General features: G+C 40.3%; 1 protein-coding gene across 3 annotated transcripts in view; it reads left to right on the forward strand.

The window, feature by feature from the left end:
* Positions 1-15,080, forward strand: part of Klhl24 (kelch like family member 24) — a 31,357-nt gene extending 16,277 nt beyond the window's left edge. For all 3 annotated transcript variants that reach the window (XM_021185338.3, XM_021185340.3, XM_085832293.1), the window contains 5 exons: positions 1,641-1,825; positions 2,957-3,075; positions 4,271-4,459; positions 6,488-6,676; positions 9,290-15,080. In XM_021185338.3, the coding sequence (XP_021040997.1) occupies positions 1,641-1,825; positions 2,957-3,075; positions 4,271-4,459; positions 6,488-6,676; positions 9,290-9,490 (883 nt within the window). In that variant the 3' untranslated portion in view covers positions 9,491-15,080. The remainder of the gene's footprint in view (positions 1-1,640; positions 1,826-2,956; positions 3,076-4,270; positions 4,460-6,487; positions 6,677-9,289) is intronic.
* Positions 15,081-18,960: the final 3,880 nt, after the last annotated feature.

Genomic DNA, 18,960 nt, shown 5'->3' on the forward strand with positions numbered 1-18,960 from the left:
ACCAATTAACTTGCTTCTCTTCTAGTCTGTGTTAGTCTATTCTGCTCTGGTGGCTGATACCAGAAGATTACAATGTCAACGACTCAAGGCTAGCCTGAGCAACAATAGTGAGACCCTGTCCTGTCGCAAAAAAATAAAAAAATTAAAAATTAAAATTAAAAAAAATGTGAGGTTGAAAATTTAGGTTGGTGGCCAAAAGCTTGCCTAGCATGTACAAGGCCCTGGGTTCAAAACTAGTACCATACAAAAAGAGAAAGGAGGAGAACCAGCTAGCAGATTAAATGTGTTAAAGCTGCCTGCTCAGCATGTGGTTATAGTCAAGTCTCTACAGGAGAGCTTTAGAACTGGGTCCTTTCAGCTGATAGCAACTTGAGAAATTCACCCAACATTAAAAAATGTCCTGCCAAAGAATTTGTAATGTTCAAGTCAATAGTGCTGAGACAGTAAGTTGCGTGGCTATAGCAAATACCCACTCCTGTGATTGTGATTTATTCTTTCACTCCTTCAATTCATTTATGTATTTCTTCTAGGGCTGGCCAATCCTGTCTTTAGATAATACAATGAATTGATAGCATTAGATCTTACAGATGGAGAACTCTTCTGTCTCTTTAAGGTTTAAAGTCTTGTGATCTCCATTTTTAATGGATGCATGCATATTGTAACAGTTAGACCTACAGATGTTTTTGAATTTTCTTTGATTTCATATATCCCTAGCTGGACAGCATGAAGACCTTGCAAATTTAATAACTTATTTCTGAAGAAATACTCTTAAATACATAGACATTGGATTTGTTTTTAGCAATAATGAAAAGTGGTAGAATTCTTGCCTTGAAAGCCCAATGACCATGTTTCAGACCCTAGTACTATGGCAAAACAGAAGGCTTAAAAAGTCAAAACCTATAAAAGCCAGAGTGGTATTCCTTGCCTCTAATTTCAGCATTCAGGAGGCAGAAACTAGTGAGTCTGTGCCAGGATAGTCTGGTCTACATAGTGAGTTCCCAGCCAGCCAGAGCTACATAGAGAGACCCTGTATCTAGATCAACCAGCCAACCAGAAAAGACAGAGTTTATGGCTGTAATCCCTTTTCCATCACTCACTTGTATTCTCAGGCTGAGACAGGAGGATCATGATGTTTAAGCCAGCCTGGATGGGTGATATATTGAGGCTGTGTCTTTTTAAAGAAGAAGAAGAAGTTTAATAGTAGGGGCAGGCTCACTGGTTAAGAGCACTTGATACTTTTGCAAAGGACCAGGGATTGGTTCCCAGCACCCACATGGTGACTCATAGCCATCCCTAACTCCAGTTCCAGGGTATCCAGTATCCAGTCCCATTCTTTGACCTCCATAGAAACCAAGCTCATGGGTGGTGCACATACATACATTCAGGCAAAACACTCATACATGTAAACCTAAAACACTTTAAAAGAAAAATCCTTGTAGATATTTTCTATGGTATAATGATGCCACTAGTGAATCACCGCAATGTAAATCGCTGGCAGCTTGTACTGTTCGGCATATCTGCAAGGACAAATTTAATTGCCTGTCATGGCATTAGGGCTTGATTATATTTTAACAGTCTTGATTATATTTTAATATACCACTTAATTATTATTTGTGCATTCTTAACAATAATTATTTTAGGTCTACTGGCTATTCCGAGGTGATAGTTGTGGTTGGAGGCTGTGAGCGAGTTGGAGGATTTAATCTTCCATACACTGAGTGCTATGATCCAGTGACAGGAGAATGGAAGTCCTTGGCCAAGCTTCCAGAATTTACCAAATCTGAGTATGCAGTCTGTGCACTGAGGAATGATATTCTTGTTTCAGGTAAATAAAAATTATTATAGTAGCTACAACTTTTGATTGGGAATCAGATTGGCTGTTTTTAAATGATAATGACTTACTGAGTGTAAAATGAATATATCAGATAAACAAGTTTATACAACAAAACTGAAAAGACTTTTTGCCCTTGAAAGCAAGAATACTTACAAAAGTTCTACCAAAAAATGGTTTGGGTCATAATATTTTAAATGCTTTTGTGTACATTTGAGTATATGTATTTTAACTCTGTGTGTGTGTGTGTGTGTGTGTGTGTGTGTGTGCGTGTGTGTGTGCATGTGCATATGTTTTCATATATGTGTGTGCACAGGAGAACATAGAAGTGCCTACAGAGGCCAAAAGAGATCATGAGATCTCCTGGAGTTGGAGTTGTAGGCAGTTGTAAGCCGCCATGGGAGTGCTGAGTACACTCAGGTCTTCCGGACTAGCAGCACTGAGCCACCTCTCTAGCTTAAAGTGAAAGTTGTAGAAGTTATGGTTTATCTTTTTTTCTTTTTCTTTCTTTTTTTTTAAGAATCATTTCTTTTTCTTTCTTTTTTTTTTTTAAGAATCATTGTAAACTGTAAAGTTAGAAGTATTCATACAATTAAATATGTTTAATTTGCTTGTTTTCTAAAATTCTCTCCCCAAGTTTATCAATTAGAATTTACCTATAAAAATTATTAACTTGAACATATTTATTATACATGATGTAGTCCTAAAAGTCAGACAAAATGACAGATTTGAAAAGTATAGCTGGTGTTTATGCTTTGAAGCCTGTTGATTAACAGCAGTTATTGCTGATTGCTATTTACTACCCAGTGAGTAGCTCTGGTCATACACCTGATTTTCTGTGGTTTTTACAACATCTTTAGAATTACCCTATTTGTGCTTATCTGGGATGCCTGGTTTATAAAACCCACTTTCTGTATTTATTATTTTGGACCTTACAGTCATTATTTTTCAAGATAAGAGTTGGCAGAATTTAAATCTGCTGTGTGTAACTTTTTCTATTAAGCTATAGAAGGTGAACTTCTTGAGTTGAACAGGAAAATTCGGCTTCATTACCTGTGTTAGTGGCATTGCCCTCTGGTTGTACTCAAGTGATATTACCACGTGTGCATTGTTTTACATTTGAAGGTGGAAGAATCAACAGCCGTGACGTCTGGATTTATAATTCACAGCTAAACATCTGGATCAGAGTCGCTTCTCTAAATAAAGGCAGATGGCGCCACAAAATGGCTGTCCTTCTCGGGAAAGTAAGAGAAAAAGCTTTTTATTATTTCTGCTGGTGAATGTCCAAAAGAAATGCCACAGCTGCATCTTGCATTTCCCTCTGGGTATTTTGGCTTCGAATGATATTTCCTTCCATTACTAACCAAGATAAACTAAAGACATAAACAATATGACACTGTGCTTTTTGAATAGATATTCTGTTCTCCCAATTTCAAATTTGTAGCAGTACAGCACATTTCTCACACACTGGAATCCAGATGCTTAAGAACTAGAAAAGCATTATGTCAGATTACAAAACCAGGCCAGTGTCTAGGCCACACAACTTTCCCCTTTGACTGAATTTGGCAATCAAGCAGAAAAAATGGTTATCTCAAGTAGTATTATTTTGCCTTCTTTATTTGTGCAAGAGGGGATAAAACGAAGATAAACTCTCCAACACATTTTGTTTACTTTCTCTGTGTGTTGGGGGTGGTAGTGGTGATGGATTGTGTTCTTTGTTGTGTGTATTCATGTGTCTGTGCCCTTGAAGGCCAGAAAATGGTGTCAGATCCTCTGGACCTGGCTGCTGGGAAGAGAACCTGGGTCCTCTGTAGAAGCAGCAAGAGCTCCCGACTGCTAACTCTCCAGCCCATATTCACTTTCTTTTTCTTTTTTTAAGACAAGGTCACATTGCACATGAGAAAAGTGCAATGTACAGAAGTGGCATTGGTTACTGTGGAGGCACAGAGGCACAGAGCTAAATTGTGGCCAGATTTAAATTACAAAGTGTGAAGTTTAGCTCGACTCTTAAGCATTCACTGATGCTCTGTTAAAGGATTGATTGGTGATGTTTGCAGAAGGTTGGCATGTGATTTGAGGAACATGAAATGATGCAGACCCTTGGATAAATGGTAATGATGGAGAACAAATGGAAGGGCAGGTGTGAGAGATCCTTTGGAAGACCCAGTTGGACTTCGCAGTTAATTACATGTGGCAAGAAGAGTTTGTTTGTTTGTTCATATGTTTGTTTGTTTGTTTGTTTGTTTTGTTAAAGATTTGTTAATTTCATGTATGTGGGTACACAACATCAGATGCCCATTACAGATGGTTGTGAGCCACCATGTGGTTGCTGGGAATTGAACTAAGTCCTTGAATGAGAGAGATTCTCTAATTTTAACAGAGCAGATAAACATTTTAGACTTGCTAATTAAGATTCCTTTCCCTGTATTTTATGTATAGGTGTATGTTGTTGGCGGCTATGATGGGCAAAACAGACTTAGCAGTGTAGAGTGTTATGATTCCTTTTCAAATCGTTGGACAGAAGTTGCTCCACTTAAGGAAGCAGTGAGCTCTCCTGCAGTGACAAGCTGTATAGGAAAATTGTTTGTGATTGGTGGAGGACCTGATGATAATACTTGTTCTGATAAGGTAAGACATATGCTTAGAGAAACTACCCATGCTATGTACAAAAGGGAGAGACAGGTGGTCTCTTGAATAGATAGATGGCTAGGATACTGAATGTGAGGGATCTTTTAAAAATTGTCTGGTATTTTCTTCTTTGAGGGGAAAAGCATTCAATTCCAAGTTGCCATAGTGATACCATAATGCAGCCAGTGATTTTCTATGTGTAACAAATGGGATTAAACCTTTTTGAAATGAGCTAATCTCAGGGTTAAACTTTATTGTCGTCTATAGGATTTAAAAGTTACATACATCACAGAAAATTAATGAGCAAAGGTAAATTATACTGCTTCCAACTAGGTCATTTTCTTTAAACCTTTGAAAGGAACAAAAGAAGAGGGAAGATTGCCTATATAGTGTGAACAGAGGACGGCCCAAATAGCAGCAGTTCACCCAGCTCTGGGACAGAAGAACATGTGCTGTCCTGGCATTTCGGTAGACATCATGTTTATTCTAGGGAAGAGTATCCAATGGATAATTGGCTTAGCAGTGATAATGAAATTTCAAATCATTTTCCTACTAAATGTTAATATATCATCAAGTATTATGGCACCAGTGAGTGTCACAGTAGCTAAAGTGCCAACCACCAAACCTGACGGTCTGGTTAAGTCCTCAGATCCTGTAATATAGGAGGGCAGCCACTCTGCAGGCTCCTCTGACCTTCACATGGGCACTGTGACAATACATACAGAGTTTATGCTCATTAAAAATATACTAAACTGAGCTTGCTTGCTGTTCTTCTGAGGTAAGGACTCCCTAAAAGCATAAAGAAATGATAGTCAATTTACATGAGGCAATTTCAGAGAAACTTAAGACTTGATTTTAGTGTACATAAGTCAACCTAGAGGCCATCCCTCTTGGAAAAAATTCTGTGTGTATTTTGTTGTGGGTTAATAATGGGGTCCTGTGTCAAGTCCAACACAGGGCTAGGGTCACTCATAGAGGCAGACGCAGGAAGTTTGACTAGTGCACACCCCATGTCGCTACCCACCCATAGTGCATCAGTCTGTGGGAAGCCTCAGGATCCACTCCAGTGGTGGGGAGCCGCAGTCTGAGGTCCCTGCAGAACCTGTTTGGCTCACACCACAGACACCACAGAAGAGCTGAGAACAGAGTGTGAGCCTGTGGGTGGGCTCTGGCCCTGGGCCGGAGGGAAAAGGACAGGGAGGAGAGAGTTCCAGCTGGTTCCCTTGGGGAGGAGAGTCCTAGGCTTAATGTGGTAGAGACCCTCTGGGAACCCTGAGAGGCTTTCTTTGGAAAGCTGGACGAACAGCTCTCTGAGAACAACCTGCTCCATTGTTCCAGCGTGGCGGGTCCCAATGAGACGAGATAGTCCATGGTTTTAAGGTGTTTATTGTAGAAAGCCAGAGAGAGGGAGAAGAGTAGAGAAGTAGAGACTGGCCATGGCCACATGGAAAGAGGAAAGAAGGGAAGAGGGGGGGAGCAAGAGGGCAAGAAAGAGAGGCAAGAGTTAAGTAAGAGCAGGGGGGCGGGGTTGGCAAGTAGCTCCTTTTATAGTGGCTAGGCCATCCTGTCTGTTGCCGGGTAACTGTGGGGTGGAGTGTGGACAGCCTATGTGACTGATGGCCACAGAATTATGGAGCTGGGTCCCTGTGTCAGGAGCCTATATCTGGGAGCACGGCAAACAGGCCTTCCGCATCCCTTGCAGATTAATCTGCTGGGTCTCCCGGGTTTAAACCTAGCTCAACCAGAAAACAGGCTACCTTTCACAGTCCCACATTTTGTTACTATCTTATGTTTGATGGTAAAAAATTAGCCTTTCTTTGATTTTTTTTTTCAAACAAAGGAGTTTTATCCTTGACCAAGAAGCAAAACTTTTCCTAATACATAAATTTTATTAATCAGAGTAACCTCATTTAATTCTTTGAATTAACAGGATTTAATTTTTAACCATGTTTCTACATATTAACACATTTTTAAGCAGATTTGCATATTTATATAGAAATTTTACTCCATATTTTTCTGTATTATTAGGTCCAATCTTATGACCCAGAAACCAATTCTTGGCTACTTCGTGCAGCTATCCCTATTGCCAAGAGGTGCATCACAGCTGTCTCTTTAAACAACCTGATCTACGTAGCTGGTGGGCTGACCAAGGCAGTGTATTGTTACGATCCCGTTGAAGACTACTGGATGCATGTACAAAACACATTCAGCCGGCAGGTAAAAGCACAGAGAGTCCAGACAGAAATACAAGAGGGAACAAGTGACGTGATTATTTACTGGAATCTCACTTTTCAAATAGTTCATATATTTTAAAATTTCCTCCCAAGGAGTTATTTTTATTCTTTCTTTATTTTTGTGGTGCTGAGATTGGGTCCAGAGCCTCATGACACCAGGTACACTCTACCCAGATCCATGCTCTGCCCCAAGGACTAGCTTTAGCAAACTAACTTACCTTTCAATAGCCCAACAGTAAGTATCCATTATGTTTAGGCTTTTTGGTTTTTCAAGACAGGATTTCTCTGTATAGCCCTGGCTGTCCTGGAACTCACTCTGTAGACCAGCCTGGTGTGGAACTCAGAAATCCGCCTGCCTCTGCCTCCCGAGTGCTGGGATTAAAGGTGTGTGCCACCACACCCGGCTATATTTAGGCTTTTGGTTTAAAAAAATCCAACCTTTACCTTTTTTAGAATTTCATTCTAGTCTTCCTACCCTTTCTCTTTATATTTCAGAAAAGGAGAAAAATGGCTCTCTGTTTGTAGTCTTATTAGTTGTTTTGTTATAAAGGAAGTGGTTATGTTCATACCTCATTCATCCACACATTCTACCTGAAGCCCCAGCTCCCCTTTTTCTCTGCTATTTCAGAAAGGCTCCCAACTTCCGGGGTCTTGGCTTTGCTTATCCTCCTTTTATTACCAAAATGCTGCTCCAAAGGCTAGAACTTTGTCTCTCCTCGTATCAGTAAAGATGATGTAGAGGGAGACAGCACAATGGAGTGAATGTGTTGGTATGTGCACAGGAATGTGAGTGCTCAGAGAGACCAGAAGACAGGCCAGTGCCCTGTAGTTTCAGTTACAGATGGTTGTCAGCTACCTGATGGGGGTGCTGGGAACCAAACTGCAGTCCTCTGCAAGGGAAGGAGGTATCCTTACCCTCTCTCCAGCCTGTCCTCCCAAAATGTGTTCCTTCCTTCCTTCCATCTGTCCATCCAGAAACTTTCTGTCTCTCTTTCTCTCTTTCCCTTTCTTTTTCTTTTTCTCTTTCCCTTTCTTTTTCTCTTTCCCTTTCTTTCTTTCTTTCTTTCTTTCTTTCTTTCTTTCTTTCTTTTTTCACTTGTTGGCTCTATTTTGTCTTTCTTAGTTTGATTAGTTGGCTAAATTTTTGCTTGCCTTCCTTCCTTTTTCTTTTTCTCCTCCTCCTTTTCCTCTTCTTCTTCCTCCTCCTCCTTCTCTTTTTTAAAAAAAAAAAAAAAAACAAAAACAGGTCTCATGTTGTAACCCTGGCTGGCATGGAACTCACAGATCTGTTTTCTTCACCCTCCTCAGTTCTGCATGCCCAGTCTCCAAAGACAAGTCACTAGTAGTCATTTCTTCATTTGTTTTTAGTTTCTTATCTTTTTCCTCTTAAGTCTCATGGCTTAACTCTAGTTTATTCCTGACTTACTTCATTTACTGCTTACGATTGATCTTGTTTCAAATGCCTGTTTTCACCCGCTGTGTGGCCTTGTCCATGGTGCACCAAGGTTTCAGACTTACAGAGGAATCTGCCTGCTTCTCTCATGCTGTCTCTATCTTGATGTTTCAGAATCCTTAGCTAGGTTTTTTCACTGTCTCTAACAGAGACAAGCACACATTAAAGCTGTCCTTAGAATTCTGTCCTCTAACTGTTATAGCTTCTCTATATCAGTTTGCTACCAGTTATTTTCCAACAGATTTCATTATGTCCCCTTACTAAGAAGCCTCCTGAGAAACTCTAAAGCTCGCCACTTTGTTCTAGACCTTCTGATGTCTCATCTTTGCTTTGTTCTCAGCTAAAAGGCCAAGGAGGGATTGCTTTGTGCTCTCCCCCCTCAATCCCCCAATCACTGTCTCTGTCTCTGTCTTTTGGCTGTCCTGGAACTCGATATGTAAACCAGGCTGGGCTTGAACTCAGACATCAGCCTGCCTGCCTCTTGAGTGCTGGGATTAAAAGTGTGTGTCATCACTGCGAAGCCGTGGCTTTTTTACACATTTGTGTGTGTGTGTCACAGCACATGTGGAGGTCAGAGGTCAACATGTAGGATTCCAGCATGAGGGTCCTGCAATGGAACACACAATTATTGGGATTGGCAGCAAGCATCTTTTACCCAGAAACGCATTTACCAGGTCCCCTTATGGTTTGAGGTGTCTGTGTGTGTACACACGTGTGTATGCATTCCATGTGTGTAAGTACTCCCCGCCCCCCATGCCCCAGATACCAGAAAGGAGTGTTGGATCCCCTAGAATGCCTGCTGGGAACTGAACATGGGTCCTCTGGAGAACAGCAGATGCTCTTAAGCACAGTGCCATCTCCAGCCCCTGCTCTGGTTTTTTAAATGCTTATTTCCTATACTGGAATGAAAGCCTTGTCAGTCTCCTCTAGGCCTCTGTTAGTAACAAATCATCTTAGTATTCACTTCATTCATGTAAATATCAACACTCAAACATACAACAGGAGTTGGGCAAAAGGGATGTTACGTCTCCCTTTCTTATATTTTGTTAATGCATGTTGATGCTTTTTCAGTTTATTGTCAAATCCTTTATCTTCAATAGTTAATTGGTTTTTTGTTTGTTTTTTATATATTTGGTTAAACAGGAAAACTGTGGTATGTCTGTTTGTAATGGTAAAATCTATATCCTGGGTGGAAGACGGGAAAATGGAGAAGCCACAGATACTATTCTCTGTTACGATCCTGCGACAAGTATCATCACAGGAGTGGCTGCAATGCCCAGGCCAGTGTCCTACCACGGCTGTGTAACTATTCATAGATACAATGAGAAGTGCTTTAAGCTCTAACTAAACCCAGGATACCTCACACAAGAAGCCAACGCCAATCCAAGAGGAAAGTTTTTAAAACAACCACGTGAGAACTCAACTCCTTTGCATAAAGAAATAAATAATCCGATGCCTTTCTGACCCCAAATTCCAATATTTCAAGCTGTCATAGATCCTTTCCTGTACTGGGGGTGGGAGGTTGGCTGAGTGAGACCAGTGCACCTTTACCCCAGCACTCAGAAGGCAGACTTCTATACGTTTGAACCCAGCCTGGTCTACATAACGAGTTCTAGGCTAGCAAAGGCTACACAATAAGGCCTTGTCTTTTGAAAAAAAAAAGTCATAATTTGGCCTATGATTATACTTTGGCATTTTTGAAATACTATGTGGGGTAGGCAGTGTAAACTTCTTAGGGACTTGTGAACCAATTTTCAGGAATGTGTCCTGTTTTTGTCAATTATGTAGAGAACATTGCATGAATGAAGCTTTTTTTTTTTTTTTTGGTTGAATTGCCTGATGTTAAGAATGTTTAGAATTCATTGTGAGAGGAAGAAATGAGTTTGTTTGTTCATTTGTTCACTTTAACAATTTATTTAACTTTATGTACATTGGTAGAAGGGGATCAGATCCCTTGGAACTGGAGTTACAGACAGTTGTGAACTGCCATGTGGGTACTGAGAATTGAACCCCGGTCCTCTGGAAGAACAGACAGTGCTCTTAACCACTGAGCCATCTCTCAAGCCCCAAGAAATGACTATATCCATACTGGTTATTTCTATTGAAGGCTTTTTGGGGTTTTGTTTGGTGTTTTTTCTAATTGTAAAAGTGTAGTGACAATTCAGCTACCATAGAATACCAAATTTTATGACTTTATAGACTATTCTCTGATATTAAATACTTTTTGTGAGTTTATGTAGGAGATGTAAAAGTAAGGAGATTTAAATTATACATTAGTCCCTAAGGAAAAATTAAAATTACTATTGAAGAAAAAAAAATGTGATCCACTTTGGTTCTCAGGGTATTTAATGACTCATCTGTGCGTCCACTAAAGAATTTCTTTCTTTTAAACTAACATAGGAGTTGAAATCCCTTTTACAGAGCAAGGCAGGTGTCTCTGTTCAGGATCTGTTTCCCAGGCATGGTAGTGCAGACCTGTATCCAGGATCTGGGAAGTGCATCAAAAGAAACCAGATGGGCTGAAGAGATGGCTCAGTGTTTACGAACACTTCCTGCACTTGCAGAGAACCCAGGTTTGGTTCCCACCCTTATCAGGTAGCTCAAAATTTCTGCAATTCTAGTTCCAGGGAATCGAACACCTTCTGTCCTCCCTGGGCATCTATAAATATATGGTGCACATAAATTCACACAGGAACACGTGTATAAAAGAAATATATCTTAAGACAAAACTGCATTTGCAATACTGCTGTAAGAAAAACAAGAACAGGTTTGCTCCTACCCAGCCTGGCAGAGTTGGACCTAACTCGTGTGATGCCTTGTGAGTGCCTCTCTGCTGCCTTGTGAGCAGTTATTAGGCTAGGAGGGTTGACTGATTCCTTAATATCCTACAGCAGTGGGGCCTCTCACTTGTAACTCTGACCAGCAGCGATTCCGGTCTCCAGAGAGAAATCTCTTATTTGGGAGAGCTCTTTTATTTATATAAAATACTGATCATCATTTTCAGATTTCTATTAAATTTTCCCTCTAGGTTTTTCACCTCCATTTTGTAAAGCTTAGCAGTTTGTAAAGGGAAATGTGAAATTTTTCTTAGAAACATAAGTGAATACAGCAGGAATTAGCACAACTAATTATTGTAACTTCCAGTGCCCTGGGCTGCAGCAGGTGGCTTGCTGTGTAGCTTCCCAGTCTCTCACTATAATATACTCCTTGTCAATGACAATGGTGTCATTAGATTTCTGTTCAAATGCAGGCAGTTATCAGGAGCCTAGCATTGGCAAACAACTTTTTCCTCATCTTAGGATAATGCAAATGTTTTTTAAGAGTCATGCTACGTTGGGCTCTAAATTCTGAGAAAAATGCTAAAAAATACACTTAGGAAATTGTTTTCAAGTCATAAATTTTAAGTGATATAACATAGCTATAAAAACAATTCAGAAAATCATCTGTCAGGTGAGCAACAGATGTATGTAAAACTGAGGGTGTTTGTACTGTAATTTTATAGTAAATATCTGCATTATGCTTTTGTTAGAGAATGGAAATTGTTTAGTTCAGAAATTCTTAACAGTAAAGTGTGTGAACAAAGGTGTTTTATAAATGCTTAGGATTCTACAAACGATAATTGTTATTCTCATGTATATTTGTAAGATCATGTCCATTCATAAATACATATAAAAGACTTGGTCAAAGTAAATTTGTATTTTAGTATTTTTGTCTGTTGTAAAAGTATTATCTACTTGTATCTTACAATGTTTATCTTTCATATATTCTCATGTTTATTGCAGTAAATTGGAAAAAATCCTGAAAATCAGAATTTGTTTAAACAAATTAATTTTTATGTTACAAATTATATTAAAAGTTACCAGAAATTACCTGAATCCTAGAAAATTAACTTTTAAAAGCTACCCAGTTGATATTTTAACTTCCTTTAATTACTTACCTTTGCTAATCCTTGATAAATAATAGTGGTAAGCCCTGGTTTAAAAAATAATAATTTTGCCGGGCAGTGGTGGCGCATGCCTTTAATCCCAGCACTTGGGAGGCAGAGGCAGGTGAATTTCTGAGTTCGAGGCCAGCCTGGTCTACAGAGTGAGTTCCAGGACAGCCGGGGCTACACAGAGAAACTATGTCCCCCCAAAATAATTAATTTTAGGGTATAATAAATGTATTAAAAGGGCTATATCAACCATCCTAGAGTCAGACTATCTTCATTCTGCCATCCCATAATTGGCAGACTTTGTTCTGATAGGTGATGTTTATATGAGCCTCTAAGTTAGGATGTGTATGTGTTTATATGTAGATAGTATAACTGTGTACATATATCACAAACACCCAATGGTTTTTGCAGTTTAATTATCAGAAATTTGTATAAATTAAAAAATTAGGGGCTGGTGAGATGGCTCAGTGGGTAAGAGCACCCGACTGCTCTTCTGAAGGTCCAGAGTTCAAATCCCAGCAACCACATGGTGGCTCACAACCATCCGTAACAAGATCTGGCGCCCTCTTCTGGAGTGTCTGAAGACAGCTACAGTGTACTTACATATAATAAATAAATAAATCTTAAAAAAAAAATTAGTTGATCATATACAATTCGATTGCATAAGACTAAATTTGAACATTTCTAGAGTACTCTTTATTGTTGAGACAGGATCTCTGTAGCCTGTGCTAGCCTCAAACTCTTAGCAATTCTTTGCCTCTGAGAGCTGCAGTTAGAAGAGGAAGCCAGGACCATTTTCTAAAATAAGCATTTCATCTGAAAGTGCAGATCTGGTCATAAGGATCTGTGCATCTGTGTAACAACAGTGTTACAGGGTCAGAAAGCAGACCTGGAGAGAAGTTTGCAAACACCACTTGTGGCTGTTCAGTTGGGAAGGTCATGTGTTTTGGGAATCAACAGAAAATTACTGTTGGTTTTTGTGTACATTTTCATGAACTTGAATCCTCCTTCAAGTCTTCTCCATGTACTCCACAAGGTGGCCTGACTTCCTCCCTGTCTACTGCTCTCTCCCACACTGACGTGACTAACAGGAAATGGGTTTTCCGTAGCTGTTTTCCATAGATGGATGATTGGGATCCAGGTGTCTACCCCATTGGAATCAGGTTTTAAAGGACGCTAACGCTCAGGGAGGGCATTGGCTTGTCTGAGTCGCCCGTCGGTGTGCAAAGTGCTCTCACCATTTAGTTGATGGCTCTAGACTGATAGGTTTCAGAAATTTCACCTCTAGCAGTGGTTAGACATCCATTGTACTTGGAAAGATGACAGTGCTTGGTGAGCCGGCACACTCTCCTGGTGAATGTGAACTGTCTCTGCGTCTGCTGTCAGACCCCATTTTGAAACTCAGGAAAGACAAAGGTAGGTTGTCTGCTTTTGTCATTGTCCAACCCAGGTGTGTGCTGCTTTTTCCTGATCTGACAGTAGATTTTTAAAAGTCACTCAGAGCCCATGCACATACAGGAAGAGAGAACAGGAGTTGGATTATTTGTGTGTGCCTTTAACGTCTTGAAAGGATACATCCTACACACTTCATGTGGTACCAAGTAATAAGATAATGCCCGGAAGCTTCCTGTGGGCTGCCTCATAGTCAACCCAAGACATTACTCGTTAAAACGATTTGGTCTTGCTAGAGTTAGTGGTACAGAGCTGAGTGTGGTGGCAATGTCTGTGATTCTAGCCCTTGGGAGGTGGGACAAAAAGATCAGGAAAGTTCCAGGACAGCCATGGCAACAGAGCCAGTTTGAGGTCAGAATTGGCCACATGAATTCCCATGTGAGAAACAGTAATGGCATTGATTAGCATTGTGTAGAAAGCTGGAATGATATCATTTCATCCATTATTATGTTCCAAACCACATAACCAACATGAAAATTCATCGTATCACGTAACCAGAATGAAGCAGCTTCGCTGACCTGTGATGCAATAGATTTGACTAGCTAATTATGCTTCTTGCCACATCTAGTGCTAGGTGTCTTGCCACATCTAGTACTTCCAGGAGTATAAACTAATACCAGAGATGTTTCAAAATATTTTAGACATTTTAAAGTGTTTTATTTGTAAGCGGGTTGCAAGATGGCTCAGCGGTTAGGAGCAAGCACTAGCATTTGCTGCTCTAGCAGAGGATCTGGCTTGGGTTCCAAGCACCTTCATTGTGGCTAACAATTGTCTGTAACTCTAGTCGCTGGGGTTCTACTACTCTCTGGCCTCTACAGGCACACATGATGCATATACATGATATGCAAACTGTCATAGTACAGGCAAAACATACACATAAAAATAAGTATCACTAAAATGTTGTATGTGGACCTTTTACATGTGTGTGATTGCCTTAAATATTAAACTTATATAGTGCTAAAGGTGATCATAACATAGAAAGTGAAGTCAAAACTTCATATATTGTTCCAAAGAAGTTTTGTTTTAATGTTTGTGCCTTAAGCTACCCAGTGCCATTTCAGTCTGATAAACCTCAGTATTGGTTTTTGAGGATCTAGTTTTGTTTTATTTTTTGAGTCCGGGTGATATAGATCCCAGGCTTGCCTAAAACTCTTGTTTTGCTGAAAATGATCTTGAACTCCAATCATTCTGTCATATCTCCCAAGTGCTTGGATGATAGCTTGTGCCACCATGCTTGGCTGCGTGGGTTTCTGTCTGTGGTCTGGGTGGGTTGTTTGGTTGTTTCTTCAATTGGTTGATTTAATGTAGCCCTGGCTAACCTGGAACTCAGCATATGACCAGGTTGACCTTGAGCCAGTGGCAATCCTGCCTCTGTCTGTGAGTTCTAAGGCTTTTGTGAATAGCAGCTGCCTGCTTGGCAGAAAGAGAATGTTAACTAAGGTTGTTGCTTGGAGTTTTACATGTTTAACTTTTGGTACCTAGGTGCTTTGTGAAATCCTCAGATAAATAAATACCCACTGAGCTCTCATAAAGGTCATTTGGAATAGTGACGAGTATGCATAGTTATTTCTGTTTGTCATTGTATCAGTAGTGCTGCTCCAGGCTTCTCCTTGAGAAAACACTTCCTCTTCATCACTCCCGCTCCTGCAGTGTGGGTCTCCAGAGCTATCGAAGGCTTTCAGAACTGAACAAGTGTGCGTGCTTTTCTGTAACTTCCACACAGCCATTGCCTAGAGGGAATCCTCACAGTGAAGAAAGGAGTGCTCTCCATGTCCTTGTTCTCCGTTCAGCAGTAGTACAGTAATGTAGTACAGTAATGCTTATAGTTTTGTTTAATTGCACTTCCTCCATAGTTTGAATTTTTAAAAGTTGTATCTAATGTCTTTTAAACATTACTTGACTATATGGTTACATTAAATTTTGTTTACCAAAAATGTGATGAGTTTTAAGTTTGTTTTTTTAATATACCTAAATGATTGTGCGAAGAGGGGCAAGGGAGAAATCAGATGTTTATATTTACCAGAATAACCATAAAATAATTCAGAACATAAACAAGAAGCTAAAATAGTAACTTGAGGAAAGGAAAGGTGGCCAACCAGAATACTAATGTTAGTGTGTGTTGAGTATGACCCTGGTGTGATGGTTGGGGTTAAAATGGAACTGTTGAGATGAAGCAGAACAAAGGTGATAAAGACATGTTAATACAGCTTATCTGTGAGGTGTAAGGGAAAGATGCCCAGGAGGCAGGACACAGACACACCCAAGGCCATGAATGTTGGCTTCTTTTAAGAGTTACTTATACCCACAGAGGGCAGAAAAGGGTATTGGATCTCCCTGAACTTGAGTTACAGCTGTAAGCTACCGTGTGTGTGTGTGTGTGTGTGTGTGTGTGTGTGTGTGTGTGTGTGTGTGTGTCTGTGTGTGTGTGTGTGTGTGTGAGAGAGAGAGAGAGAGAGAGAGAGAGAGAGAGTAACTATGAATCTCAACCCTTGAGAAGTAGAAGTTTTCAGAAATGAAGGCTTCTAGCCTGTTCCTGTTTTCTCTGCTTTGCTGTCTGAAGCCATGAAGATCTTGTTCATGGGGGAGGTTCTTTGTATTTGGCATAACCATTCATACTAAAGGAAATTTGTAAATGGTTCTGGATGTTGGTGCCTTGTCAAAATTAAATGCTACCCCAGTTCTGAGTTGTATCTATGGACCAGCTGCTTTGTGGACAAAATCCTGCCTGATTTTGAGATCATTTGGCCTCTTACCTATTGTGGTAACAGGGCACATTTTCCATTCTTGAGGCGCTCTCATTAAAAGTCCGATCTCCTGGTGCATGATGGTACAGGCATGATGGTAATCACTTGGGAGAGATTAAAGGCATGTGAATCTCTTCCGTTCAGGACCAGCCTACTTTACATATTTAGCTTGCAGCCAGCCACGGCTACACAGTGAAACCCCATCTTAAGAACAAACAAGAAATATGAACCACTGACTTTAATTATCAGAGGTTGTCCCAAAATTGTGCTCTGTTTGAAAGTTTAGATTCACCCGTACAGGGACAAAGGAGAAAATGGTGGGAAATGTGGGAAATCCAAGACCACTAACAATAAAAAATCTCCAGGGTACAGACTTGGGGGTTGAGAGCACTTGTTCCTGGGTGGGCCGTTAACTTTCCTTTTAAGGTCCAAAGTGGAGGAGAGGTTAGAAGTCTGTATGATTAAAGCAGCCTTAATAACATGATACCAGCTTTCCCAGGACGATACCGCCTCTTAGAAGTCATGTGGAGAGACAGCTTTTACTTTTTTAATGTTTTCAACCTTTCTCTTCTATACGTATTTATTAACTTCTTGAATATAGTAAAAGAAGCTTTCTTAAATTTTTTAGGTTGTAACAAAGGCGATTTTTAAAAATAAAAGTTTTGAGTCCTTTTTTAAAAATGAAACCTAGAGATAATTATGTATTGCTACCCTTGTAAGGGATCCAATAGGTCAGTTCTCACAGGAACAGGTTGACCCTTAGCTTTCTCAGATCCATCTCTGGCTTTCTGTGATCTTCCCCCTTCATGCATTCCCTACCATGAGGCTATGTATGCTGTAATCCAGGCAGAGCCCTTCCCCCAGCCCCAATAAGGACTGGTGGATTGCTGGTGCCGTGCCTTCAACCTCTGTAAAGCTGTCAGCACAGTAAGACATAAAATTTATTCTGTATAAACTACTCAGCCTATTATTAAGTCTAAATTACCTATTCAGTGTCCAACAAGAGCTGAGTGTGAAGGTGCACACTTTAATTCCAGCATCCAGAAGCAGAGCCAGGCAGATCTCTTGAGTTCAAGGCCAGCCTGGTGTATATAGCCAGGTCCAGACCAGCTAGAATGACATGATGAGACCCTGTCTTAAAAAAAAAAAATGTAGCAAGCAGTGGTGGTGCACACCTTTAATGCCAGTCATCGGGAGGCAGAGGCAGGTGGATTTCTGTGAGTAAAGTAGTGTTGGGGTGGAATGTTCTCTAGATACCAAGTCTGATCCATGCTATCATTTGATTTACATTTCTGGGCTTTGTTGGAAAGACATAAATTGGTGAGAGTATGATATTGAAGTCACCTACTGTTGGACTGGGGAAATTATGTGACTTTACATTAAAAAATACTTGGCTGAGCAGGGTGGCTCATGCCTTTCTCCCCAGGACTTGGGAAGTGGGGAGACATCTGTGAGTTCAGTAGGATCCAACACCCTCTTGGCTTCTACAGGCACTAGGAGTATATGTGGTACACAGGCATACATGCAAGCAAAACACTCAGACACATAAGAATTCAATCTTAAAAAAAAAAAAAAAAACCCTCAGGTGAAGAGAAAATGGAGCAGGCCTCCCTCTGCTTCTCTGCTATTAACTGGTAAGATAGCTTGCTCCTGACGATGTGGGGACTTTTTGAGATGTTGGCCTCTTTTTTTTATAAAAAAGGTTTTAGGGTTTTTTTACTTTATTTTTTTAGTTTTTTCTTAAAATTTTTATTATTTAAATGCATTTTATACATCAAACATAGTAATAATATTGAGTATTTTGAGAATCAAATAATACATAAAAATCTTGCTCAACTTTTATATTCATATCCTTTCATACCTGTACTGGCAAGTTTTGTGTCAACTTGACACAGCTGGAGTTATCACAGAGAAAGGAGCTTCAGTTGAGGGAATGCCTCCATGAGATCCAACTGCAAGGCAATTTCTCAACTAGTGATCAAGGGGAAAAGGCCCCTTGTGGGTGGGACCACTCTGGGCTGGTAGTCTTGGTTCTGTAAGAGAGAGCAGGCTGGGCAAGCCAGGGGAAGCAAGCCAGTAAAGAACATCCCTCCATGGTCTCTGCATCAGCTCCTGCTTTCTGACCTGTTTGAGTTCCAGTCCTGACTTCCTTTGGTGATGAACAGCAATGTGGAAGAGTAAGCTAAATAAACCCTTTCCTCCCCAACTTGCTTCTTGGTCATGATGTTTATGCAGGAATAGAAACCCTGACTAAGACAAATTGGTACCAGCATAGTGGGATATTCCTGTGACAACCTGACCATGTTTTGGGGAGGTCTGTGGAAGGACTTTGGAACTTTGGGCTTGAAGATCCATTTGTTGTTAAGAGCTCTATCAGATGTTGTGTAGGAGCTTGGAAGATAATGTTGAGAACAGTGCAGAAGATGGAGGCCTGGCTTGTGAAATTTCAGAGGGAAAATTAAAGACTCTTTCAGGGCCATTGCTGTTTTGTTTGTGAAGATTCTGTAGTTCTGGATAGCTGGGGCTGAAGAATCAGCTGTGATTAACAAGATACCAGAACTACTAAAGCAAAAAACTTTGCATTACTGGGACTATTGATGCTGGTTAGCTGGAGCTAAGAAATTAGCGGTGATTAAGAGAGACCAGCATCGTTGAGGTGACATCTTCTGGGAAGTGTTTTCTGA

This window comes from Mus caroli, unplaced genomic scaffold (assembly GCF_978045245.1).
Source record: "Mus caroli unplaced genomic scaffold, Mus_caroli_1 scaffold_17, whole genome shotgun sequence".
NCBI lineage: Eukaryota > Metazoa > Chordata > Mammalia > Rodentia > Muridae > Mus > Mus caroli.